This window comes from Lepidochelys olivacea (assembly GCF_965140295.1).
Source record: "Lepidochelys olivacea isolate rLepOli2 genome assembly, chromosome: 3".
Taxonomy (NCBI): domain Eukaryota; kingdom Metazoa; phylum Chordata; order Testudines; family Cheloniidae; genus Lepidochelys; species Lepidochelys olivacea.
Genome location: NC_140413.1, coordinates 58567232 through 58585104, shown reverse-complemented (window position 1 = coordinate 58585104; position 17873 = coordinate 58567232). Strand labels below are relative to the sequence as shown.

The following is a 17873-nucleotide window of genomic DNA, read 5'->3' as shown; positions in this document are numbered from 1 at the left end:
GCAACTTAGTGGTAGAGGAGAAGGGACAACAGGACAAGTTTTTCACAATTTCAAGTCTGATTGGTGCCAGACTACTTTCAATGGGGGGGCGAGGGGCACGGCAGGAGAACTAGCTATAATCCATACTTTCCTGCTCTCACTTCTATGCGCTTGTCTACACAGTGCAGCAATGCATACTATGGGGATGTGATTTCTCAAGTGCACCCAATTACACCCACTGCAATGCACAGTGCCACACACTATAGACAAGCTCTATGCTTCTAAGAAGGCAGCAGTGATTCAGTAGTAAAAATAAAATATTGATTTGATGCAGAACAATGACAGGCAAACAAATTTACAGACAAATGGCCATATTATACTCCTAGTTATACTGGTGCAGTTCTGAAGTCAATGAAGTTGCACCAGTATAAACAGAACAGATTATTAAGGCTGCCTTTATGTGAAGGACAATCATCAGTGGCTGACAGAAGTTGGTTACTGACTTTGATATAGACTCCCCCAACTAACTGCTTTTATCTATTTATGTATTTTCAGAGATGTTCCAAAGATTTGCTGCCATAACACTTTGCAAGTACAAAGGACTATAACTATTAAGTATAATTATATAACATGGAGTTGATGGAAACACAGTGTTTGAGGTCAGAAAGTGGAAGAATGCAGGCTGATCCTGATAGCACTGATGAACACTAGTAACACAGCAATCTAGTGACAAAAGCAGTTAGCAATGCTAGTGCTATCATAGTACAACAGTAACTACAGTCACTTTATATTTTGGAATCCAGTGCAAAGACATATGCACCCAAGTGCTAAACACATTTACATCCTGTAGTTTGATTGCATGCTGTATGTACCCATGTGGCTTTGGCATCTGCAACCCATGAATAGGGCTGTGTGTAGGAGGTATAAATGTTTTACAGCCACATAAATATGAGTATAGGACACAGGAGTGGAAATGACCTCCTGGGTCATTGAGTCCAATCTCCCCACTAAGAAGTTTCATCTTAAAACTTGCTAGGTTGTTTGCCCCCACTACTCTTACCAGAAGGCTGATCCTGTACCTCATTCCTCTGATGGTTAGAAACCTTCTAATTTCCAATCTGTTTTTATCCATGGCCAGTTTGTACCCACTTGTTCTTGTGCCAACATTGTCCATCAGCTTAAATAGCTCTTCTCCCTCACTGCTGAGTATCCTCCATATGTATTTACAGACAACAATCATAACTTACCTCTATATTTATCCCGAAGAGGCAACACTGCATAATAGCTTGCAAAAAACCAAAATCATAGTTCTGATTTTCTTTCATCCATTACTTTGCTCACGTTGAGGTATTTGTTGGATACTTGAGTACTGAATATTCCAAAACAGAAATGTGCTTAAGGATAATTATACTTTTTACTGATCCTGCTTTTAAGTGATAACGACTATAGTTGCACTTTAATTTTTGGATGTCAGAATACAAGCAGCCACAACAACAGACTTTATCTATTACATCTACTCAGACAGAACTTAACTTGATTCTTCTTTCTTGGAGACTCCTTGAAACAAGAGCACATAAGAAAGGTACAGCCAGTGGAAAAGCTATTACATTTTCAAGTTTTTATTTAGCAAATGCAAAAATCTTACAGCATTTGAAAACTTCAGTGCTGTACAAAACTGTATTCCTTTATTCTCTTAAAAAAAGGTCAAAAACATCAAAATAAATATGAAAGGTGAAATCTTAGCTCAACTGAAGTCAACAGGAGTTTTGTATATAAGTATATAAGCTTAATGTAAAAGAAAATAAGAGGCTCAGAAGAATCAAATTAGAAAAAAAGATTTGGGCCTCACAAAATTTGTGTACTGTTAATCATTTGGTTAGGTTTCCATCCACTCAGTATGACAGACTTGAAATATTAGTTCAGAGATTTATTCAGCTATTACTGTAAGAATATGCTTCATTTTCCAACAATGAAAGAAGACACCCATCAGTATTCCATGCCTTATCTGTCCCAAACTAGAGATGTAACATCCTCCTTGCACTCCGCTGACATAAATGGTGGTAACATCAGGCATGTAAGTTATTTTGGAACAATGCTGACAAGCGTTGGGTGTATGCACCAATCTGATTCCCTGAAAATATAAGGGAAAAGTTAATTTTTAAAATTCTTGTATATTAAAAAATTCTGCAGTTTGTCAAATTAAAAGCAGAATCTTAATTTTCTCCGGCATTTTTACAATTTTAAAAAATTATGTCATTGCAATGACTAACCTTGACATACACTTCCCCCCCTTAAGCGTGGATTAAAGAATAATTGAGAGTGACGTCTAAACATAGCAACACATCATTAAATGTAAGGAGAACCAGATTTTCAAAAAGTCCACAGACCTAATTCGTGTGTACAAGACAAGACAAAAGTACACATACTTGAAAAAACTGGCCCTAAATTCAAATCTATATGACTATTATAAGAATTTACTTACGTTGTTTAAATATCTCTCAGGCGATTAAAAACCTTTCTGGGACTTTCCACGAGGTCTTCCTAAATCCTTTTCGATTTCTTTTTTCATCTGAAATTGCTTGAATCTTTCTGCCATTGAAATAAGCTCTTCAGGAACTGCCTGATAATTAGAAAGGTATGTTATGGAGAAAGTTTATTCTAAGTGATTCTCTAAGCTTTGCAGTCATATGCCCATGAGGTCAACAAATAAGTATTTATCCAGAATGTTTTCTATTACTCTTATGACCTTGCAGCTGAATACTTTATCAGCACACCAACAAGAAAAAGCCAAGGGAAGATATCTTTTTACCTAAAAAAATTAGGAAAAATCTTGTGCAGCTTGAGTGATAAATTCTTTGCTGCTTTGTCATTAGATTTCTAGTATACGTAGATAAACCAATACAATATTGTCAACTAAAAAATCCTATGATGTATTTCAAAGACTTCTGCCTTTGAGTTAAATGCCTCAGAAAAAGTTATGGGAAAAGGACATAAAATTCAAGTAGATTAAAATCTGGCACTAAATAATCTACTTGAATTTTATGCTGTTTACTCCATTTCTGCACCCAAACTTTACACCTTCAATCTGGTTAGCTAAATTCCTTATCTGCTCATGTTTAGTTCTTAAAATGTTGTTTTTAAAGTGCCTGGAATTCTCTTAGGATTTTTCATCCAAGTAAGCCTTAGTATCAGACCACCAAGTTAGAGTTCACTGAACTTTGGTTATGAAAAGACCAAGAATTCAAGTGGTTAAGAAAGAAACACCACAGTTTAGTATTTTTGTTTAGTGAAGATCAACCACCTCATTCTGATGCAATTGCAGGATAGAGGAAATCTTAGCTTTCCTATCCACAGTACATTTTGCCCTACATGAATGAAAATGGTTCACATATTTGATGGAGTTTTTCTGTCAGAAAAAGGCAAGTCTGGCTAAACTAAAATGCTTTGTAAAACAGTGTCAATTTCACTAAAATTTTGTTTGTGAGAAAAAAGGGAAAAGTTCTAATCATCTCTGAGTGTCCCATTTCAATATCTTCAGAATATGAAATGGCTGATTTTTCCTTTTCAAGTGGACATTGTTTTTAAGGGTTTTTTTTGTTTGTTTTGTTTTAAGATATGGAAAACACCATTGTAGAGGGGAAGGAGGGCACGTAGTGAAATATATATACCACCACATCTCGAAGAACTCAAGTTTCTATAAGGTGACTCTTCTTTGAGTACTCCATATATATATTCCACTCTTGGTGGCTCAAAACAGTGAACTGAAGACAGACAGGTGCTTGGAGTCTACTTAAAGAAACATAACACTGCTCTGCCAGAAGCAACATCAGATAAAATGGTTACCTACCTTCATGCTCAAATAAATTTGTTAGTCTCTAAGGTGCCAAAAGTACTCCTTTTCTTTTTACCTACCTTCTGTAACTGTTCTTTGAGATGTGTTGTTCATGTCCATTCCGTTCTAAGTGTGCGCACGCCCACGTGCACAGCTGTTGGAGACTTCTGCCTTAGCAGTATCCATAGGGTTGGCTATGGCACCCTCTGGAGTGCCACAGCATGTGCCGGTATATCAGACGCCGCTGGCCCTATGCCCTCTCAGTTCTTTCTTGCCAGCAACTCCAACAGAGGGGCAGGAGGGCAGGTAATGGAATGGACATAAGCAACACATCTTGAAGAACAACAGTTACGAAAGGTGGGTAACTGTTTCTTCTTCAAGTGCTTGTTCATGTTGATTCCATTCTAGGTGAGCAGAAGAAGGGAACAGGACACCAAGGGCTCGAAGGGGGCTTTCATGAGCCGTGCAAGCACCAGATTCAGGTCCCATAGAGGGATTGGGTCCTAGATTTGGAGATAGAGCTGCTCCAGACCTTTTAAGAACCGGCCCATCACGTTATGAGCGAAGACTGACCTGCCCTGGAACAGAGGGTGAAAGGCTGATATGGTGGCCAAATGGACCTTAATTGATGAAAGAGACAAGCCCTGGAGTGTGAGATGCATAAGATAGGATCGACTGTAGCAAGGCCTGCTCGGCCTAACCCTGTGGGCCGAGACCCAGCATGTGAATCGTTCCATTAGGCCAGGTAGGTTGCTCTAGTGGAGTGGAGGGCTTTCTACTACCCAGTAGGATCTGCTGGACATGGGCCAACCACTCCTGCTCTTCAGCAGTTAACCATGCAGCAACCAAGCTGTTAGGTGCAGCAGTGGTAGATTTGGGTGCAGGAGCCTGCCATGATTCTGGAACAGGAGATCCGGCCAGAGGGGCAACTGCATCAGGGTTGTTACCAACAGGTCCATCAGCGTGCCAAACCAGTGTTGGTGAGGCCAAGCCGGGGCTATCATGATTACCTTGGCTTCGTCCTGCTTGATCTTCGTGAGGACTTTGTGCAGCAACAGCACCGGTGGGAAAGCGTACATCAGAGTCCCCAACCACGGGAGTAGGAAGGTTTCTGACAAGGAGCTCCTTTCATTCCCCCGAAATGAGCAGAACAGATGACATTTCCTATTCTGGTGAGTCGCGAACAAATCCATTCGGGGAGATCCCCACTTTTGAAAAATCCCATTGACCACCTTGGGGTAGAATGCCCATCCATAGTGAGACAAGGAGGCTCTGCTGAGGCGAGCTGCTAATATGTTCCTGGTTCCAGGGAGGTGTGCTGCCATCTAATGAATGGCATGCTGCACACAGAAGTCCCAAAGCCGGAGGGCTTCCAGGCAGAGGGCTGATGACCTGGCTCCACCTTGCCTGTTGATATAAAACACTGTGGTGGTGTTGTTCGTCAGGACTTGAACCACTCTGCCTTTTAAGTGGGGCCGAAAAGACTGACAGGCCAAGTGAAGCCAAAAGGGAAAGAAACTGCTGACCATTTGCGAGGCAAGGGAGAGGAGCACTCTGACCAACCATCACAGGCAGTAAGAAGGAACTGAGAGGGCATAGGGCCAGCGGCACCTGATATACTGATGCATAAGCATGGCACTCCAGAGGGCACCACAACCAACCCTATGGATACCGCTAAGGCAAAAGTCTCCAACAACTGTGCACATGGACACGCACACACCTACAACAGAATAGACATCAGCAAGCAGTTGAAGAATATGGTTAAAATATGGTGTAAGGAAAGTCACTAGCAAATGAATCATTTGCTTCAAATGAAAATCTAAGAATACTTTATGCAAAAATATAGGGATAGAAGCTAAAGGTGATTTTGAGTGGAATATTATATAATGAGGCCTGCATAAGTACCTGTATTTTCCCAATTCTTTGAGCTGATGTAACTACTATGAAGATGGTTGTTTTCCTGGACATGTGTAGTCAGGAACAAGTTGTCTGGGGGCACAAACAAGGAGTCCTATTAAACCCGCTAGGACAACATCAATATTCCAGGAAGGAGGAGGAACTCTGAGAAGGGGAAAGAAACATGATCCACTGCAAGGTGGGAGAAAACTGTGGTCCTGAATGTTTGTGTGGGAGAACATATGTTGATATGGCTGCCAAATGAACATGAATGAAACTAACAGGCAGTCCCAAACTCATTAAATTCAGCAAGTGGTTCAGGTAGCTGAAAATTGTGTCTTAATAGGAAATAAATGGCACTGCTCAGCCCAAATAATGAATTTCTTCCACTTGGTTGTGTATGTTGAGCTGGTGGAATCATTTTTACTTTGAATTAAAGCGTTCTGAACATCCAGAGACCAGAGTCCATGGGGCCGGATGTACTGCATCCGAGAGTGCTAAAGGAGTTGGCGGATGTGATTGTACAGCCATTGGCCATTATCTTTGAAAACTCATGAAGATCGGGGGAGGTCCTGGTGACTGGAAAAAGGCTAATGTAGTGCCCATCTTTAAAAAAGGGAAGGAGGAGGATCTGGGGAACTACAGGCCAGTCAGCCTCACCTCAGTCCCTGGAAAAATCATGGAGCAGGTCCTCAAGGAATCAATTCTGAAGCACTTAGAGGAGAGGAAAGTGATCAAGATCAGTCAGCATGGATTCACCAAAGGCAAGTCATGCCTGACTAATCTAATTGCCTTCTATGATGAGCTAACTGGCTCTGTGGATGAGGGGAAAGCAGAGGACGTGTTATTCCTTGACCTTAGCAAGGCCTTTGACATGGTCTCCCACAGTATTCTTGCCAGCAAGTTAAAGAAGTATGGGCTGGATGAATGGACGATAAGGCAGATAGAAAGCTGGCTAGATTGTCGGGCTCAATGGTTCCATGTCTAGTTGGCAGCCGGTATCAAGTGGAGTGCCCCAAGGGTCGGTCCTGGGGCTAGTTTTGTTCAATATCTTCATTAATGATCTGGAGGATGGCATGGATTGCACCTTCAGCAAGTTTGCAGATGACACTAAACTGGGAAGAGAGGTAGATATGCTGGAAGGTAGGGACAGGATACAGAGGGACCTTGAAAAATTAGAGGATTGGGCCAAAAGAAATCTGAGGAGGTTCAACAAGGACAAGTGCAGCGTGCAGAGTCCTGCACTTAGGACGGAAGAATCTCATGCACCACTACAGACTAGGGACCGAATGGCTAGACAGCACTTCTGCAGGAAAGGACCTAGGGGTTACAGTGGCAAGAAGCTGGATATGAGTCAACAGTATGCCCTTGTTGCCAAGAAGGCCAATGGCATTTTGGACCGTGTAAGTAGAGGCATTGCTAGGAGATTGAGGGACGTGATCGTTCCCCTCTATTCGACATTGGTGAGGCCTCATCTGGAGTAGTGTGTCCAGTTTTGGGCCCCACACTACAAGAAGGATGTGAAAAAATTGGAAAACGTCCAGCAACAAAAATGATTAGGGGACTGGAACACATGAATTATGAGGAGAGGCTGAGGGAACTGGGATTGTTTAGTCTGAGGAAGAGAAGAACGAGGGGGGGATCTGATAGCTGCTTTCAACTACCTGAAAGGGGGTTCCAAAGAGGATGGATCTGGACTGTTCTCAGTGGTAGCAGATGACAGAACTAGGAATAATGGTCTCAAGTTGCAGTGGGGGAGGTTTAGGTTGGATATTAGGAAAAACTTTTTCACTAGGAGGGTGGTGAAGCACTGGAATGCGTTACCTAGGAAGGTGGTGGAATCTCCTTCCTTTGAGGTTTTTAAGATCAGGCTTGACAAAGCCCTGGCTGGGATGATTTAGTTGGGGACTGGTCCTGCTTTGAGCAGGGCGCTGGACTCGATGATCTCCTGAGGTCCCTTCCAATCCTGATATTCTATGATCTCTGTGTCCTTTATCCAGCTAACATCTCAACTGTGAGGTGGAGGGAGGCTGGATCCAGAAGCAGGAAGTTTCCATTATCCTGAGAGATTAAGTCCAACAGAAAAGGTGGTAAGGATTTTGGAGGGTGAGCTGATAAGACTGAGATCTGAATATTAAAAACTATCTTGGCCAGAAGGGTGCTATCAGTAAGGCTGTGAGTCTGTCACGGAGGTCATGAATTCTGTAACTTTCTGGGATCCGTGACTTCTGCAACCGCCGGTGCCACTGACCCCAGGGCCACTTGAGCAGCTCAGGTGGCCCCCGACCCTCCCCCCCACAGAGCACCCAAGATTTAGTGAGGGATATATAGCACAAGTCTGGCCTGGTCACGGGTCGTGAATTTTTGTTTAGTGCCTATAACCTGTCCATAACTTTTACTAAAAATACCCATGACTAAATCTTAGTCTTCGCTATCAGATCTATGGGATCTTTCTCAATACCATCTGAATCATCATCATTCTGGAGACCACGGATTGAAGAATGTGTCTGACAAGAAACCTTGTACTTAGGCCTCCCCTCAAACAGAATCCAAGACACTTCTCATTAGTGACTTTCGAAAACAGGTTTACTGACAGCTGACACCATCCTTGAAAGATGTCTTAGATCAGGGGTCTCAAAGTCCCAGCCTGCGGGCCATCTTTGGTCCGAGAACCGCCCCACTGCGGCCTGTGCAAGAGAGATGCAGGCAGACATGCTAGCGGCAATCTCAACTACAGGCACCGCCCCCCGGAGATCCCATTGGCTGGGGGAGAGGGACAGAGATACCATCACTGGTTGCCGGGCACAGTCAGCCCTGGAGGAATCATCATTAGTTGCCGTGCAGAGTCAGCCATGGAGACAGCATTACTTCCCCCTCCACCACACAATGAATACAAGTCAAAACACCAAACACAACTAGCTGATGCGCACCTTGCTGCAATCCTGAACATTTCAACTGCTCAGTCACTGAGGCCAAACATCAACAAACTCACAGAACTGAAGCATTGCCAGGTGGCTGGCCAACACTAAAAACTCTCTGGGAGGTGAAAAATTGTATAGAGTTGTATGATAGTTTAATTATTTCTAAGAAATTCAAAATAAAAAATACAATATAAACATTTTCTTTTCTGAACACCATCTTCAGTGACATTATTGGTCCACTGGGAGGATTTGAGGACTGGCACTAGCCCTAAGGTAAACTGAGTTTGAGACCTCTGTCTTAGATAATGGAGTCTGACTGTCCACTAAATTGCTGGAGAATTGCCCAATTAGATCTTTCACGGCATCTTACAGGAGGTATAGGGCTCTGGAAGAATCTATTCCAGAATCAAACGAACAGTCTCCTGCCATAGGGGCTATAACTGGGCTCCTTCCAGCCTGTTTATATAAAACATGTCAGTCATGTGGGTCAGTCATTTTCTGTATGGTCAGTCCCTGAATCATTGGTAGCAATGTAGTCAGACTTGGCGAATTACCCTGAGTTCTAATATATTTACTTGCACTAGTTTTCTCATGGGTCCACAGACTTGCATTTGATGGTGGTTTGGATGTGCTCCCCGTCCCAGGAGAGAGAGGCATCTGACACTCAGGTATTGGTGGGGAGAATGCTCCCCTCCTCACCTTTGCATTTGATTGGGACCCTCCAACTGAACAAGGGAATATTGGAAGAGAGTTGCACTAACATACCTATGTAATGTCTGCTTAGCAGGTAGTCAGATTTCAGCCAGCTTTGCATGCAGTGATCACTTTTTGAATTTAAGGGCAACCTCCTGCCCCTTCCCCAAAGTCCTGCCCCACTCACTCCAATCCCCGCGCCTCCGTCACTCGCTCCCCCTCACCCTCATTCACTTTCATCGGGCTGAAGTAGGGGTTTGGGAGGGGGTGTGGGCTGGGGCCAAGGGGTTCACAGTGTGGGTGGGGGCTCTGGGCTGACCCTGGGGCAAGGGGTAGGGATGCAAGCTCTGGGAGGGAGTTTGGGTGCAGGAGGGAGCTCCGGGCTGGGACAGGAAGTTGGTGTGCAGGAGGAGGTGTGGGCGCTGGATCTGGGTGGGGGGTCAGGACTGGGGCAGAGTGTTGGTGAAGAAGGGGATCTGGGGTGCTGGCTCCAGGAGGGGGCTCAGGGAGTGGGGTGTGCCCTTCCGCCAGGCAGCACTTACCTCCGGCAGCTCCCGGTTGGCAGCACAGCATGTCTGCCACTAAGGCAGGCTTCCTGCCTACCCTGGCCCCACGCCGCTCCCGGAAGGGGCCAAAGTGCCCTAGCAGCTCCTGAAAGCAGGGAGGGCGGGTGGCATATGGCTCTATGCGCTGCCCCTCCCTGCAAGCACTGCTCCCTCAGCTCCCTTTGGCTGGGAACAGGGAGCTGTGGCCAAAGGGAGCTGTGGGGGCGGTGTTTGCAGGCAGGAGCAGTGTGCAGAGGGAGATCCCTTCCCCTCCGCCCCCGGGGCTCACTGTCCACTTCTGGGAGCGGCATGGGGCTGGGGCAGGCAGGGAGTCTGTCTTAGTGGCAGCCCCATTGCACCACTGGAGATCACGATCAACTGGAAGATCCTCTAGGATCGACCGGTTGGTAACCACTGTCTTAGACGATCGACTGAATTGACCAATTATGAATGTGAACCTTCAGCCAAAGAGACTGCACTATACTGCAAACTTCTGAAAATACTTTCCTCTGTCCACCAGCATCATCTCTGTTCTGCCCAGGTTCAGCTTCATCCAGGTATTCCTCATCCAAGCACTGAGCCATCTTGGTTGTAGTGGTATGTTTATGTTGTGAAAGGTAAGTAGAGTGGTGTTTCATCTGAATATTGCTGGCACTTAAGTTGATGTCTGACCAGTTCACCTACTAGAAAAATGTAGATGATGAAAAGGACAGGAGAGAGCATTGATCCTTGTAGAACCCTATAAGTGAGGGGTTTAGTGGTGGAGAAGCATCACTACTTCTTGGGTGTGTCCCTCCAGGAAGGACTCAAACCATCTTAGTGCATTATCCTGGACTCCTGCCACGACTCTCAGATGAGACAGCAGTATCTCATGATCAACAGTGTCAAATGCTGTAGAGAGGTCCAGGATGAGAATGCACGTCTGTCCACTGACAGCAGATCATCCATTAGTGCCAATAAGTTTGAGTTTCATGTCTTGGCCTTAATCCACACGGATGTATCTAGAATGTTAGCTTCGGTCAAATGAGCTTGTAGTTGGCCTTTTGCCAGCTTCTCTATGAGCTTGCTCTCAAATGGGAGGTTTGACACTTGGTGATATTTGGCAAGGACTGAAGTATCTAGAGTGGGTTTCTTCAGTGTTGGTCTGATTATTGTGTGTTTGAAAGAAGAGTATCTCTGAATGAGGTGTTAGCACTTTTAGACAAGAGTGGTACCAGCTGTTCATGACTCTTTCTCAAGGCTAGGAGGCTGGCATTCACAAATCTTTAGTTGGGACTTCTCCAGGGTACCTAGGACTTCCTGAAGAGTGAGTGTAATGAACTCTGGGAATGTAGCTGGGATGTTTGTTGGCGGACGGGTGCAGGCAGAGTGAATCCATGCTGTTTGAGAAGGCTTCCTAAATGTGAGAGATCTTTTCTGGAAATTCAGATGATAGTTCTTTGCAACAATTGTTGCTTGGCTCTGATGCAGACAGTAGGCATTTAGGATTGATGAAGTGATTTACCATCTTGGGGTAGGGTTTGGAAGCCTCAATGGAAGCTGATATGAAGGTTCTTTTGGCCTCTAATATAGTCTCAACATAAGCTTTAAGAATTTGTTATATTTCATCCCGTTGGAATCAGCCTTTGTTTTCCACCATCGGTGCTCAAGTTTCTGCCTCTTTCTCTTCATCCAGTACAGGGTGTCTGAAAACCCAGGAACATCTGTGTGGGCCAGTGTGTCAATGGTCGAGACCAGAACAGAATAGTAATGATTAAGACTAATATATTGTCACAGTTAATTTTTAGTAAAAGTCATGGACAGGTCATGGGGAATAAACAAACATTTATGGGAGCCTGTGGCCTGTCCCTGACTTTTACTAAAAATAAATGGGGGGGGGAGGGCTAGGTAAGGGGGAGGAATGACAGCTGAAGTCCCATTGGGGGGGGGGAGGGAAGACTGACAGGCAGAGCCTCCTGCCATGGTGGGGAGCACAGCCCCAGCCGGGGGGCACAGAGGCCCCCACTCAAGCTGGCTGTAAGCCGCGGGGCAGGGGCATACCGTCCTGGTTCCAGCCCCAGTTGCAGTGCAGGGGCGCGCAGTCCCGCCTCCAGCCCTGGCTTCAGCCCCTGGCAGTTGATGCCCAAGAAGTCATGGAATCCATAGCTGCTGTGACTAAATTTTAGCCTTAGTAATGATTCATCAAATCCTCAATTCCTCATCCTGTGCCTGGGGTGCTGTTGCCCCTCACCAAGCTTTATAACATAGGTCCTTAAAATGTGGGGTGTGCCCCCTTAGGGGGGAATGGAGGAGCCCAGGCCAGCTCCCATGAGAGGTGGGGTGAGAGCACCACCCTGCCCTGTTCCATACCCCCAACTCTGCTCCGACCCCAGCTGTAACCCTGGCTCCACTCCCAGCACCAGCCTTGGCCCCCCAACCACAGCCCTGGCCCTGCTTCCAGCCCCCAGCTGCAGGTCTATTCTTGGCCCCAGTCCCACCCCCTAGCCACTGCTCAGTTCTCAGCCCCAAATCCACCCCAGCTGCAGCGTCAGCCCCCTTACTCCTGTCTGCACCCCCCCTCGGGAGCTGTGGTCCTGCTCCTGGCCCCTGGAAGGGTGTGGATAGGGGTAAGGGGGGCATGACACTGACAAGTTTGGGGACTACTGCTTTAGAATTTGGAGTCCACAAGACTCTGGTCGAATCAGGATCATTTCTCTTTCTTATTGCCTGGATGCTGGAAAGTCTCTGACCATGGCCTTAATCAGGTGATGCTCTGTCCAAGACTGTGGCTGAACTGTAATGTCCTTTATATCCAGGACGAAGATCAGGTTCAGGATATGTAGAGGCTGAAGGTCTCCTTTTCTGGAAGATGTCTCTTCCTCCAAGGTTCCAAGCATCTTTGCCTGAAAAAGGCTCAGCCATGATCTTTGAGTGGTATAAGATTGAGGTCTTCTCTGTTTCCTCTAGCTGCTGGTGTGTATACGCCTAGCAACTGGAGCCTGGGCTGGGATTCTAAAATGCAGAGCACCAGCTGCATTTGTGATGAAGGGTGCAGAGTCCTTGAAAGGGAGATCTTTAATTGCTGTCTGCACCTCCCCAACCATGCAATGTTAAAGACCATAGCTAGGATTCTATCCTTATGGTGTCAGAAGTTGCCATGTATCTAGCCATTGTATTGGAAGCATCTAAAGTGTCCTGGGAAGAGGTTAGTGCTACCAACTGCCCCCCAGAAAATTTTTCTCTTTCACGCTTTCTTGCTCTCCTGAAGAACGTTATTAGCAAAGTTTAAGACCTTGGACCAGTTCAAGTAATTGTATCTTACTGACAAAGGGTAATAATTTTTAATTGCAGGCTAACTGATCAGTAATTAGAGACACTTTAGCCTCCTGCCTTTTGGTGTAATTTTTGGTTGCAACTTTTTATTATTTCTCTCATTGGCCACCATGACAAGAAAGTGAACCTGGTACACAAGGTATTATGGATAAAATCTTCCTTCTGAAAGTATCTAATACAGTTTATCTGCCTTCTTAGATGTCAGTGCAACTGATGCTTGAATATCCCAGATGTCCTCTGCCAGTTCCAACAAGGCTTCATTGATAGGTAATCCCTAGCGACTACGCATGGAGTATATCTAAGAGCTTGCAGGAGTTCTCCGGTACTACCTCCACAGGAGTTTCTATTCAAATTCTATACGGTGGACCAATTCCTGTAACTTTTGTAATTGGTTGAGAGGGAGCTGAAGGAACAATTGCCTCATCTTGTGATGAAGAAGCAGCGGCCACAGACGGACTGAACACCCATGGAAGGATGCTTTTCTTTTGATATCTTTGGTAGGTGTGCTCAGTGTGTTGCAGTGCAGTTTGAGAAACAATACTTTAAGACGGTACAGGAGAAATGGACCTAATTCTGGAGCAGGTGCAGATGCAGGTTGTCCCAATTGTTGTAATCCCCAGGCATTCCAGTAGGGCCAGCAGTCTGTTATAGAGGAAAACACCCAGAGCCAAGGTGGATGTCACCAAAAAAAGACTGCCTGTCTCTGTAAACCCTAGATCTTGACAGAGGCTCTCAAATCTGAGTTTTAAGGGTCATATGAATATGACATCAGGGAATAATCAGTATATTATTTTTTACTTTGACTTGAATCAGATAAAGAGACGAAGCACTCCTCATCCAGAAGAAGGGTTTGTGGCTCAACCTGTGTTGAAGAGGTACTCAGAACCACAGCAGTAGTGGTAGCTGGCACTGTAGAGGAGACATTCAGGACCAAGGACAGCAACAGTGACTCTGGTTCAGCTGATACTTGACCGTCTCCCACTACTGCAAATGATCTCAGTTCAAAAAACATTGCCTTGAGAAGTGGAGAAGGGGTTTATAGCACCAGAGTGAACTCTGCTGATGTGATTGGTACCAAATGAATCATCAGTACTGCAGTCTCTGTACCACTCAAAGATGGTGCCAAGGGTCCAGCGCTGCTCCCTTGGGGGTCCAGCGCTGCTCCCTTGGGGGTCCAGCGCTGCTCCCTTGGGGGTCCAGCGCTGCTCCCTTGGGGGTCCAGCGCTGCTCCCTTGGGGGTCCAGCGCTGCTCCCTTGGGGGTCCAGCGCTGCTCCCTTGGGGGTCCAGCGCTGCTCCCTTGGGGGTCCAGCGCTGCTCCCTTGGGGGTCCAGCAGTACCTGATCCAGACAATGAAGCCCCCTTAGACTGGGAGTAGTAAGGCAATTTCAACCACTTTACTCAGGTCTGCAGCAGGTGATCTACCTTTATGCTTCCCAGAGAAGTGATCCTTTCTACCCCATCCAAAGTTTACTTGGGGATCTAAACAATCCTACCAGAGTCCACAGCCAGGATTCTCTTGGAGGATGGGGCTCAACTATTGATCTAAAGCATTACTAGAGCACTTCTGGACCTAGGGTGAGCTTTTTGGGGGTGGAGGGGGCAGAGAGGTTTCTTTGCTTGCACAGATCTAAGGCAGGCTACAGAGTAGTCTAAAAGGAAGTTTGAGGTGAGCCTCTCTCAACTTCTGGTCCTTTCTGAAGAAGACTACAGATGGAAAACTTATCAGGTCTATGTCCTTTCTCTGAGACAAAATAAGCATCTTGTGTGGCCATCACTAAGCAGCATGCGGGAGGAGGGGCAGGTTTTAAAGTCAGGAGACTTAGTTCAGTTATGAGTAATTCCCTGTACCAAGGGAAAATATTTTCCCTTGAAGAAGAAAAATAATTATACCTAATATTCCTCACTGTACTATAATCCTAATCCTTGCACACATATTTACAAGTACCTACAAGGAAAACAGTTTACACGAACGCATTGAGGCCTGGACACTGCCAAGGTTTTGTCTCAGAGCCACAAGTAATAAGAAGGAAATTAGGGACAGCTGAGCCCGCTCCACCCTTTCAGCTTGCGAACTGAACAGAAGGACACTCAGGGTGACTGCATGGCCCCAGTGGATGCTGCTGGCCAAAAGACAGGACACATGCATACCCAGAGTGGATTACATATGGACAATCATGTCAACAAATGCTTTTTGGAAAACTCAGTCCACTCTCTTGTACAGTCCTTTTTCAGTGCTCAGCTGAAGGGCTTAATTGAAGTTAGGCAGACTCTACCATACTGAATGGCAACAGCCTGTCTTCTGGCTTCTCTTTTTACAACTGAGGTAAAGTACCACTGCCAGAATGTCCAATTTGGGGATTTTTTTTTTTTTTTTTGAAGGCTGGAGGGCCCAAGCTCCCAATTTTCCCAGTGAAACTACAGATGATACGGTTAAGAATGGGCTTCTCAGTAAGCTTCTCCCCCATGCTAAAATACCATTTCAAATGGTATTTAGTGACATTTAACCAATTGAGAACTATGTACACCTTGCCCTGCTAAGGTAAATATTCTTACTTGATTTGCTCTTTCAAGAATGCTGATCAGCTCAGATGCAATCCTCCAGTCATTCCTAGTGACAAGCGTTACAGCCTCCCCTGTGCGTCTAAGAGAAAAATACATTCTTACTCTTCAAGAGAGGAGAAAACTACATTGTTGGACACTTCCTACCGACATAGGCATAAGAAGCTAAACTTGTCCAAGGAGAGGAGAAAGTCAGAGTACTGAGATTTCAGAAATAACGTTGCAATTTATAAATTAAGTTTTCATTAACAGAACTGGTGGAAAAAGCTAGACTCCTCAATGGTGTTGCTTTTACTATGTAAACTGATTTATTGCTGCCCTATTAACATCTTTAGGCCTGGTACTTAATTCATTCTTGTTAAATGAGTTTTCTACAATTCATTTCTGAATATGGTAGGTCCATACCTACAATGGATCACTTTGAAAAAGGTTAACATTTAGTACAACACTAACAAACAGTAATCTGAACTCTTCCAGAAAACTAAACATTGAGCACATTAAGCCAAACTCAGAAAAGCACAAAATGGACCCACAAGTGGTTGGGTGAATGCACACATTGCAAAAGCAACCTGCGTGTTTGTATTCAGTCTAGCCTGAAACGATCTCTTCTCTTAACGAATTATTCTAGTCAGAAGTAGGAATAATCTATTAGGGAAAATATGTTTAGTGACAATCGCAGGGGTGAAACATAGTAATAAACCATAAACAGGGGTACTACAACCCAGCCTCTGTCCTGCTCCTGTCAGAGCTATTAATTGATAGAGTACCCTCTCTACTGGCCTGAAGCCAAAGAAGAGAGCAGACAACTTCTCTAAGCAATTTACAATAGCTTCAAGGCACTACCAGTGATTGGTGCCTTCTCATGCTGCTGGTCACTGGTTTTCAGAATTTGGCCCATGTTTTTTCCTCACAGAATAGAAATCTTGTGCACAAAAATTCTAAGCAGACATTTACTGTCACACTGCCTGGGCTAGGAAGAGACTGGACTTCGCTCTGCTTCACCTGTTGATCCTAGAAAATGTTTTCTAGCTTTATAGTTACTCCTCTCCAGCAACTGTAATTGATTGGTACATTTTTTTGAAAAAAAGTCTGCAGCTATGCAATCAGATTTGACAATATGTGGCTGAATCCTCTGTCCAGCTTCTAGACTTTCAAACCTCTTTAGATTTCTTGGATTTGGCTGTACAGAGCAGAAATATATATACATTTAAAGAGCTCACTGCTAAGTCTCATCCACATTAGGCATAAATGAGTTATCAGACGTTTTACATTCTTATGTATTGTCCATAAGAAAAATTTGCAAGATGACCAATGCTGCATTAAATGTTCCCTAGACACTCTTACTACTAACCACTTATGTGTTTCATCTGTAGATCTAACAGCAGTCTACATAACCAGATAGATCACCATTTTACAAATGGGAAAATGGAGGCACAAAGGTTAAGTGACTTGCCCTAAGTTAAGGAGCAACTGAAATTCAGAAATCTGGTCCCATGATTCTTAGTCCATGTCTCATCCACAGGATTGTGCTACAAGATACGTTAACCACTTTCAAACTTTTTTACTTCCTCTTGTTGCTGGAGAATGTCATTTATGAAATTTGAAGTATGAAAATCAATATGGAAGTCTTACAGTCAGTTCTCATTCTGCTTAATACTACTTTAAAAAGGGCGAAGTTTACATAGTACAGTGTTTTTTCTGACACTGAAATACTGTAACCACATACATCAATAGCTTAAAAGCAGTGCAATTTCCATATATAAAGAGATACAGATATGGAATATATATTTATTTTATAAGAACAAATCTGTACAATACATTAAAATGAACTCCCTAGAATAAAATCCAAGATACATACTAATATAGAAGCATTAGGAAAACGCCTATCAACAAAGCTCCATCCCATTAGAGGCTCAGTACAGCGTTCTTAGGCAACCTGCATATGTCTTATGTTGCCTCAGTAAAGCATCTTCATTAGCAGTTGCTGTTCCTTTTTGTTAAATCGGAAGTTCCCAAACTGTGGATCACAACCCCAAGTGGAGTAACTCCATCAGCAGACGAGGTTGTGGCAATCCCAAGTATGCAGAGGTTGTAGTTTTGCAAAATGGCACCCTCCGCACAGCAAGACCCATACA

The 17873-nt window shown here is 44.6% G+C and overlaps 1 protein-coding gene across 1 annotated transcript in view; it reads right to left on the bottom strand.

Annotated features, from left to right (window-relative positions):
• Positions 1 to 1689: 1689 nt before the first annotated feature.
• DDX43 (DEAD-box helicase 43) overlaps positions 1690 to 17873 on the bottom strand; it is a 64020-nt gene continuing 47836 nt past the window's right edge. Inside the window, exons 15-17 of the mRNA XM_084624891.1 lie at positions 15733 to 15820; positions 2462 to 2599; positions 1690 to 2110 (exon numbers count right to left, since the gene is read on the bottom strand). Of these exons, the coding sequence (XP_084481017.1) occupies positions 2486 to 2599; positions 15733 to 15820 (202 nt within the window). The 3' untranslated portion in view covers positions 1690 to 2110; positions 2462 to 2485. The remainder of the gene's footprint in view (positions 2111 to 2461; positions 2600 to 15732; positions 15821 to 17873) is intronic.